At 39.9% G+C, this 10,140-nt stretch overlaps 1 protein-coding gene across 1 annotated transcript; it reads left to right on the top strand.

The window, feature by feature from the left end:
* Positions 1–372: 372 nt before the first annotated feature.
* dele1 (DAP3 binding cell death enhancer 1) lies at positions 373–9,500 on the top strand. The gene is made up of 12 exons (XM_086024230.1): positions 373–894; positions 1,593–1,710; positions 2,775–2,877; positions 3,663–3,807; positions 3,918–4,106; positions 5,003–5,085; positions 5,174–5,267; positions 6,359–6,501; positions 6,763–6,921; positions 7,029–7,121; positions 7,857–8,010; positions 8,075–9,500. Exons 1-12 carry the CDS (start codon positions 864–866, stop codon positions 8,317–8,319), a joined length of 1,557 nt encoding a protein of 518 aa, XP_085880356.1. The 5' UTR covers positions 373–863; the 3' UTR covers positions 8,320–9,500.
* Positions 9,501–10,140: the final 640 nt, after the last annotated feature.

Raw genomic sequence — 10,140 nt, 5'->3', positions numbered from 1 at the left:
TTGGGCTTTCATTACCATGACAACTGGGGCGGAAATAGAGGTGGCTTAAGTTAACAATACAGTACTCACAAACTACTTACTTACTATACTGCAAATTAGTATAGTTAACCGGCGTGGGGGTGTGGCGTGGTGTCAAATCATAGACGAAGTTTGGGCCGAAGTGTGTCAGGAGTCTTTATTTATGAGAGTGAAATGCCGGTGAAATGTTTTGCCTCAAGAAAAGCTTCGGTGAATGACTTTATGACGATGTCGGTGTCTCACCATGGCAACCGGTCAAGAAGGTGGCTATTCAAAGTTTATCCTGAATTCAAAGAGACATCCCGCTTAGCTCCGCCTGCAAGGAAAGTGTGTGCGTCACATTCCAGGCACTTGTATGTTTGACACAGCAAAGACACGACAAGCGTTCCTGATGGATGAGTGGACGCTTAGTTGCACGGATGGATGGATGGATATGCACACAAACCGCAGTTTAAGTCTTCATAACTACAATATTACACATCCTACAATAATAACAATGTTTTAATTTAAGTATTTTGAAATGTTACATTATTAACGGAGCATTTTGTTATTTTTCCGTGTTGTGTGTACACACTACTGTCCATTTAAACGACGTTATTGGATGTGTCCTTTTTTTTTACCACGAGGTGGCGCTTTTTCACCCCTCTGGCGTTTTCGATTGCGTCATGTCAAGCACTTCCGGGTTGCTCCTCAGTCACTGGAACGCACTCGTGACTTGTTTGAGTGCAATTTGTTTACATGGACATGACTTGCAACGAAAGAAAGACATCTCTGCTCAGAGTCCGAAGTATGTGAACCTGAAAATACGACGGTGCTGGAAGCTACCGTGACATAAAAGGCGAGTCATGTGGAGGGTTAAAGGACTCGCGTGGAGAGGTAAGACGAAAAGTGAAGCACACCATCATGGAAACTTCTCGAGTGACGCCGACATCTGGCCGGTTTATTTTGGTCACTAAAAGCTCCTTAAGTGTTTTCTAATGTGTTGCATGAAAATCTTACATAACGTTATAGGTTAGCTGTTGTGTTCTTCCTGTCGATCAGGAATCCAGGATCAGAATTGGGTAATTCTTTGCCGTAATCTGCGACGGATTGTGTCGAAAGTTGCTCAAATACGAAGGTGTGCAGTTATTAAAATTCTTATACCTGTGCTTTAATGTTATATAAACGTGAGGATAAATTACTTAAATATATCTCTCTCTTAGATATTATATATTAAAGGTTAGTACATAACTGTACTTTCTGTTAATTTTGTTAATGTTAATTAAGACCTCAAGGAAACACTTTATGTCAAAGTCGAGATGCTGATTAATTAAGACAATGTTCCGTTAGTTTGGACCAAAATTAAATACCTAAATTAAATATTAAATCATGCATGCTTATGAGGTTATGATTTTAGCTGTCTTTATTTGAACGTTAGGGATACACCATTACATAAGAAACAGTTTTTCCGCTCAAAACTTCAAACAATACAACCAACTAATGGATTCTCCGGAAACCCCCTAGAATTCTTCAGTAATGGAAACATTGGTTTGAGTGCTCGCAATGAATGTTTCTTTCTGCTCGTGTCTTTGCAGTGCTGCATCGATACTACACCAGTAACCCGCTACGTCTCCCCCAGAATCACTATGTGGAAGATGAAGTCATCAACACCTCCACTGTTTTCTCCACCTCTAGAAACTCCTCTGATAGCAGGTAGATTCACAGGCATAAGAAGAGTTGTTTGACCTTTATAGTTTCACTTGTGGTTCTGGGCCATATCACCGCTTGAATTTAAAGAATACAGACAAACAGTGCTCAGTTTGATTAACACTGTCCAAGCATAATTAATACAAACGGGCGTTCTACCTCTTCCACATTTCACCATTGATTTAAACCATTCAAACTTTAAAGTGTTCACAAAGTTCAGCATACCATGTGGCATTACTTTCCACATTCCATAAATTTCCATTTTCCCCAAAATTTCACATATCTACTTCCAAAAATAACACACCATTCAAGTAAATGAGACATTTAACAAAAATGTGCCCACCTTTCCCATTGCATATTCAAACTGTTCAGCTCATTCAGAACACCTTGGGAAGTATTTTCTATATTTCTAGAATGCCATACTTTTTGTTGTAAAATTCCCTAATGTTCACAATACAATCCCCAAATTTAATACATATTTTAAAGAATTACGTCCTCCTTCCACATTTCTTGATCAGTTCAAATTAGTCTTACTTCAAACTGTTCAAATCATTAAGTACATCTTGGGATCGATGCCTCATTCCCCAAATTTCCCTATAAAATTCCCAATTCGGATATACCGTATGTTATGCATTTGTCTCTTTCTCTTTCACTGATGGTGTAGCGGTGCACTCGCCTGACGTGTGCAGTCAGCATAGGTTCAGTTCCCACTCAGTGACTGTTCAGGGTGTTGTCTGTTTTTGCCCGATGTCAGCTGGGATAGGCTCCAGCACCCCTGCAACCCTGAATAGGATCAGCAGTGTTGAAAATGGATGTCTCCATCTGCATTCCTTGACTGGTTCAAACCATTCCAACTTCATCCTAAATTCAACAATTGAATTAATTCCTTAGCATTTCAGATAACAGGGACGACTATTTCTACTAAAAAATGCATTCACTAATTTAACAATGTCTTTGTGTATTTTGCAGAGATGTAGAATTACATCACAATGAGAAGTGTTCCTATTATTTTGACACTTGTATGTTACAAAGTGAACATTTTTTTCTGTTTTGCTTTTGATGCGTTTCAGTTTCCATAAAGAGGGGGATGGCGAGAGGAGGAAGAAACAGCAGGCCTTTAAATTCACTTCCACGGGGCTCCCTCGTTACACAGCTCTCGATGCAGTGGGATGGGTATGTCTTTCATGTGGCACTGAATAATCTAACTTAATTTAGGTTTTCTTTTTTGTAAATAAGGCCAACCAGGTGTAAGGCATCCCAATAAAGTTCAGTTTATGCGTTCTTGTCATTTGGCGCTTTAAAATGTTACTGATCTGAAAATATAGTCTGTGGCTTTTCTTTTTTGTATCTATTTATTATTATTATTGTTATTAGTACTATTTTTTAAATTTTTATTATTATTTTTACTTTGGGGCTGCTATTCTCCTAAAGCAGACATGTCCAGCTGCAGTCCTCAAGGGCTGCTTTCCTACCTGTTTTCCATCCGTCCCTGTGCAACACACCGTATTCAAATGATCAGCTCATCAGCAAGCTCTGAAGAAGCATGACAACAATCATGATCTTTCTAATCAGGAGTGTTGCAACAGGGATAGGTGGAAAACAGACAGGCCAATGGCCCTTGATGACTGAGTTTGGACACACCTGTCCTAAAGTTTTTATTGATCTTGTGTACCTTTGTAATCGTCCCTACACTGCCTCTCAGTGGTACTTCTCAGTTACTGCGTTTAAACACAAATATAACTCATGTGCTGCATTCCAGACTGCACCAAAGTTGAAACGATAGTTAGTATTTACCAGAGCTGGGCACTTGACCATTTTTTGATCAGCAAGTGATCAGGGTTTACCATACAGTGAAAATCTGCCGCTTGGTGTACAGCACGTTAGTATTGATTGATCATTTGTAGCATGTCTAACAATCCTTCTCATCAGTGTTGAGAGTGGCCACTGTTTGTTCAAAGGGTGCGACGGCAGTGCTGTTCATGCAGATCTGCAGGAGGATCCACTCCAGTTTCTCTTCATTTTCTGAGTCCAGACCAACTTCTTCAGTCCAGAAGACAGCACCCACTTTGCAGAAGTGTGGTTACCGCCTTCTGCTGGACATTTGTGAGCACTGCATCTTTGCAAGTAGAACTTCCCTTCCTGAAAACCTTATCATCAAGCTGTCTATTTATGTCATTTTGTTTATTTATTTATTTTTGGGTGGCGCTCCTCAGTTTCGAGGAATGATGTGGTCCTAAGAGGAAAGAGTGTGTTGTGTCTGCACAATCAGTCCTTGAGTCAGAGCAGTACCAGCAGTGATGGAAGTGATGCGTCGTCGAACAGCTGCGATCAAAACCGCCTGACTGCTAAAACCACCAGATTAGACCATGAAGGGACGCTGGGCCATGATTTGCCTTTACAAGGTGTGTTCAGTACTCCATAGAAAGAGTGCGTAGTGTTCCTTGCATATTTGCAATGTACTACGTGCAGATTCGCCTATTTGTGTGTTTTTTTTTTTTTGTAATCTATGGTCAGTCATTTGCTCAAGAACTCACCTATACACTTTGTCTAATCTAAAGTGGTGAAAATGGCTTGTTGACAATGTTAATGTGTCAACGTATGCCGGTTTTTGGGGATTTCCTGAAAAGTGGTTGTTTTGGAGAGGTGAGGATTCTTTTCGACGCTGACAACAGAATCTGCAGGAGCCTAAATACTGTTCAGCTAAAGTGTAGCTTTTTTCATCAGTTTAATAATTTTCTGTATAAGTATGCTGTTTGTTTTAGAATACAAACACATAGTGGTTTGACTTCCAATGTAGATTTCAATGAGTAAAAGCGTAGTTAACATCTGAGTCATTGATGATCCACATAGAAGGTTTATCATTGTCAATGCAAGCCATAAAATGGCATAAAATAAATACTTTCCCTTTAGACAGGTCTATGGGCTACAATAACTTTATAAAAATCCTCCCCAAATTTCTGCATCGTTCCTTTGCACCAAGATTGCACCAAAGCAATACTTTTATATTAGACTGGGCAAATGCACCAAAGCAATACTTTTGTATTAGACAGGTCTTTGGCCTAAGCACATAAACAGTTTTCCAAAAATTAATGAAGAATAGGTTTCCCCTAAAAAAAATGTATGAATAGGTCAATTCACAAATACTGACTCGCCCGGGGGGAACACTATCTGTGATAATCACACAAACTGACCTTTGTGAATTCATTTGACATGAAAGTTCAAAAGTGACTTAGACCGTGCAAACTTGCCTTTGACTTAATGGAATCGAATATTCTCTATTTTTTTCTCTCTGCCACAGGTGACTCATATATGTCTGCCTCCTGCCCGCAAGAGCATGTTTTTCAGGAAGAGGGTACAGGGATGGACCATGCTCACAATAAGGTTCACAATGTTTTCTTGCTGAATTAATGGTTTATTTTTACATTTGTGTATGTGTGTGGGGGACTAAATGTTATTGTGTGTCTTTCAGTCAATGTTTGAAGGCGAGGAGAGACTGGCAGAAGCAGTACAGAACCTTGAAAAAGCGTCAGACAGCAGCGTCCCAATTATCTTAAACATTATTGGTCAGTATCTATTACATCACTACTTAACTACTTGTTACTCACCAAGCCAGTTTTCTTTCAGTCTCTTTGTATTTACAGTGTTCCCTAGCCGCTTCAAGGTTTGGTTATTGGCACTGTATCACTGATTTTCATTAGTGACTATAACTTAATGTGTTGCAGTTTTACCTCACTATTTTGTGGGGTTTCTTACTATTTTTCCTTCTAAGTCAGACCAGTCAATAAAATGTCATTTATTATTATTTTTTTGGTTTAGTTGGAATTAGTTTCACAAAAAACTGAGACACCATGAACATTAGACAGCATGTCGCCGCCCCGAAATAAATAAAATAATGAGCTTTATGTGGTGCTTGTTGACATAATTCCCCCATGGAAAAAAAAAGAGTTCCGGGGTGCGATCGGGATGAAATTGTATTGTGTGCCATATTTCCAATTTACTTCGTCTTCTTGGAAGTAAAGTGCAGTAAAGCCGCTTGTGACACGCGTCTCCTTTCCTTCGGCTCCAAGCCAGTTGTATATTATAACAGCTGACACGCACACAGAGCGAGAGCCGCACAGGACAATATAGGCGCTCCACCAACTGTTTCTCATTCATTTATATGACCTTATTTACATTAAAATATACTCACAACAAAATTTTAATAAACAAAATACCTTTACTAGACACTCAAGCAGCGAGTAATCGTTTGTCGATGACGTCACTGCCAGAGCGCAACAAAGCGCAATCCGTCAAAATGACTGCTCATACTTTTTATGGTTACAAAATCCTAATAGTCCTATTGTTAATGAAGGCGTGAATCTGCCCCCCCCCCCCCAAATAAAATAGAATATATATTTTTTTTTAATTCAGCACGCCCGCTTCCCTCGTGGGAATAAGCGGTTCGGATAATGGGTGGGATGGATGAAAATTAAAATAAAGTCAACCTCACCATCACGGAAATTCACGTATTACGGTGGGGTGGCTTGTAGTGCATGACCCATGAAAAGTGAGGGAGCACTGTATTTAACAGAATAATATTCTTTCCATGGTAGTTTTTTGCACTGTGTTGTGTTTGATGTTGTTACCTAGATTCCTGTTTCTCTGCTTGCTGCAGGCCTCCTAAGAGCCAAAAATGGAAACGACGAGGAAGCGTTCACGTGTTTCCTGGCGGCAGCTCAACAGGGCTACAACAAGGCACTGTTTAACACTGGTGTCTGTTACGAAAAGGGCAAAGGAGTCCGCAAGGATAAGGAGAAGGTCCAGCCATCCTTTTTTTTTATATCGCTTGTCCTTATAGCTCACTTTGGGCGAGAGATAGATTACACATCCTGGACTAATCACCAGCCAATCCCAGGGCAGAATCGCTGCCTGAGTACAGCTCATTTGTATTTAGCTTTTAAGTTCAGTACATTTGTATTTTATTTTTAAGAACTTTTTTAGGTGGTATTTTGTATAGTAATTTAATTACTTACTTCGTTGGTTGTCCTATTCTCCTTTTTCCTCTTTTACTACATGAAGGCATCCCATTACTATTGGCGGGCAGCGGTGGCAGGTCACAAACAAGCTCAGTACCGGTGTGCAAAGCTGCTCCTAACCACGAGTGGGTACGAGAGTGAAGAAAAGTTAAACACAGCCATCGGCCTCCTGGAGAAGGCTGCTGCAGCTGGCCTGACAAAGGTGGGAATCATCATCATCACACCTTGTTTTGTTTTGTTTTTTTTACTCTGTCAGAGCAACAATTGATATTGTTTCGATATGATATTACCTAAATCCCTCCTCTGCAGGCTCAAGTATGCCTAGCGTCTGTGTACTCCCGGGAGCCAGTAAGAGATGGCAACAAGTCTGTGCACTACCTGCAGATGGCAGCACAGAGCCGTGTGAGGACACTTTGACATGCTTGCAGTCTGGACAATTAAAGGCCTTATTCGTTTTTTTATTTAGGAACTCTCCTTTCCTATCTGAGCGTGATAATAATGATTACAAAAATACAAAAAAAGCACACACATCCAAGATTTGAATGCCTTTTACATTTGTGGAGTGTCTAATATTCCTAATACATTGTTTGACTTCATTTTCAAAAATGTGAAAACCGGGTTTTCGAGTAGTACATGGGTAGACAACTTCAGTCCTCGAGAGCCGCTGCCCTGCCTGTTTTAGAAGTTTCGAGCTTATTATTTGAATCAGGTGTGTTGGAGGAGGGAAACAACTAAAACAGGCAGGAGAGTGGCTCTTGAGGACCGAAGTTGCCTAGATCTGGATTAGTATATCAACATTTGTGTATATGACTTTCATCCAACATAAAGATAAAATTAAAATCATAGAACTTTTTGTTGCTTAGCATACCGTTAGTGGATAGTCACGAAATATATGTTCAAAGCAAAAGTGTTTCCATATAAACAGAATAGAAATTAAATTATAAGCATCTTTTCATGATTTGTTAGAGAATGGGCAATTACAAAAATAAATGGAAACGATCTTCGTCCTTCACAAAATCAATCTATAACTATATAAGTAACCACAGCTTTTAATATATTTGAACATTTACCATGAAGTGTTTATTTCATTTTTGTTAATGAACCCACGGTGTTTTTTGTTCCCTTGCTTGTGTTTAGGATAATACTGCTCTGCTCCTGTTGGGCCAATGCTATGAGAGCGGCTTCGGGGTCCAGAAGAGCCTGAGAACCGCAACTGAATTGTACAAACGAGCCGCTCAAGCTGGCAACAAGCAGGCTCAGCATTTATTGTCGTCTCCCATTGAGACAGACGGTGAGTGAAAGCACATCTCGTGTGTCATCTGCCTAAGTGACGTACTTTCTGCCATCTCCTGCAGTGTTGCGCTCCATCCGTTCGTCGCCGTGTTTCTCCGTGTCCGACCGTGACCTTCAGCCGCCGCTGTCCTCTCTGGCTGATGGTGTGCGCCCTGACACCAGCCCTTCCGTCTCCCTTCCCTTTTTGCCTCATTGCTGGAGCACCGGGAGCATGGACGTGGCCCCGGTGTTTTCCTCCACCCCTCTTCACTTTCATCACCAAAACATGGAGGGAAAATCCTGCCAGTGGATGGTAGGGGTCGGATAAGTTTGGCTCTCAACAAGGAACTTAAGTATACCGTGAATTCCCGAGACGAACACGCCTGTGTATGTTATGCCCCACCCCACAAAATCGCCCTTCACAAGTCGTTTCTTTTCTCTGTACCCATTTATTATACATCCCCGTTTTGCTGGTATACCATGCCCTGCTAACAGTTTTGACTGTCAACACTCGAGCCTTTGTCTGAGCTGTCAGCGCTTTCTGTTGTGAGGCGACACCCTCTCGCGTGATTGCAGGGTTGGGGTCGCATATGATCTCAAAGAAAGACCCAGACATTCGGCAGTGTTTACTGACTGTGTCTAAGGTGAGAGCATTGTAAAATGGCGATGTGGCGAACATTTGAGGTACAAGCAACCTTAAAATGAAGTGAAAAAAATTGCATTACAAATACAATTTAACAATGAAATACTGTACGGTGATGTCCTCACTCAGAGATCTATCTAATTTGAATGGCAGTCTGCATATGGAAAACAATGTTTACAGTTATGCTTGAATATGGTGCCTTTCTATTCATTTACAGTCAGTTCCCATTTCACGCCCAAGATTCTAATGTGGAATGTTTCTAGAATTCTTCAAAAGATCTTAACCTACCATGGAAATTTACCAAAAATGTTCCACCCCCTTGCAACCTTGATTATAGTCAGATTTAGAGCAATGTAATTTCCTTAGGGGCTAAATGTATTTTTATCTTGATTCAGAAACAACACAACTGGTTCCAGTAATTTAGTACTGTGTTCATATAGTGTATCCGACAATTAAAGTGTAAGTTAGCACTCTATACTGTACTTCTGTATAACATCTGTGTTGGGTGCACAACAAATGCATGCATGCGTTTGCATCAAAGTAAGTGTTACATGTGCACATGCAGGATTGTGTAAATTAGCGTGAGTAGTATTCATACTTGTGCATGTTTATGTATATATATTTGTATTCATGTTTTTATTCTGGGGTGAGGAAAATGTGAAGTGTTAGGTGCCTTTGGTCAGGTCTCAGGTGATGGCTTTTGTCCCAACTTGTATAGCATTAACACCCAATTTTAAACCAATGATGCGGTTTACGACACAAACATGTTATGTGATGCATCAGGACTTGTACACTTTATGGAAAGAGGAAGCACTGTAAGAGTCATACTGTATGTATATGCACAATAAACGGATATCTATATATAACACCCATGTCTGCTTAGGGTTAAAATACAGCTAGTTGGGCCTTCTGACTCTTCCACTACTGTACAAAATAAGCACCATAAGTCCATGTATAGCAGGTGTGTCAAACTCATTTTTGTTGCGGGCCAAACTGAAATTACGGTTTCCATTTGAGGGTCGTTGTAACTCTATAAATTAAAACTATATAAATGTTTAATCAGTGCATCATATTATTACATATTCAGTGCACAATAAATTGAATTGTTGCATAACTAATTAAAAAAATCAGAAGTCAAGATTTGTTCAACTACTGTTTAAGTTACTATAATAAAGGGTTTGGTAACAGGAAAATTCTCGCAATATCTCACTAATTATTACACATGACAATTTGAAATTTTGGTACAGATTTTAGCAAGCATATGGAAGTTGACATGCTTGATTGGCTTTTGCGGGCCGCATAAAATGATGTGGCAGTCCAGATCTGCCCCAGGACCTTGAGTTTGACACCAGTGATGTATAGTGAGAGTCATAAAGTGGAGTTGGCTGTATGTTCAAGTAAACTCAATGTAATGTTTGATTGACTGACAGTTTTGAACTAATATCAGTTCTTGTTTTTGTATAAAATCTCAATTCATTTTTATAGTTGAAATTCCAGTTTATTTGT

Source organism: Filicampus tigris, chromosome 2 (assembly GCF_054856515.1).
Source record: "Filicampus tigris isolate MCC_2025a chromosome 2, RoL_Ftig_1.0, whole genome shotgun sequence".
NCBI classification, from domain to species: domain Eukaryota; kingdom Metazoa; phylum Chordata; class Actinopteri; order Syngnathiformes; family Syngnathidae; genus Filicampus; species Filicampus tigris.
This window is presented reverse-complemented; position numbering and strand designations above follow the sequence as displayed.

Bases quoted from the DNA above. Each gene is read 5' to 3' on its own strand.
- dele1 (XM_086024230.1), top strand. From the start codon at position 864: ATGTGGAGGGTTAAAGGACTCGCGTGGAGAG. The intron at 1,711-2,774 runs GTAGATTCACAG...GATGCGTTTCAG, and splicing joins AGAAACTCCTCTGATAGCAG to TTTCCATAAAGAGGGGGATG. The intron at 5,086-5,173 runs GTTCACAATGTT...TGTGTCTTTCAG, and splicing joins TGGACCATGCTCACAATAAG to TCAATGTTTGAAGGCGAGGA.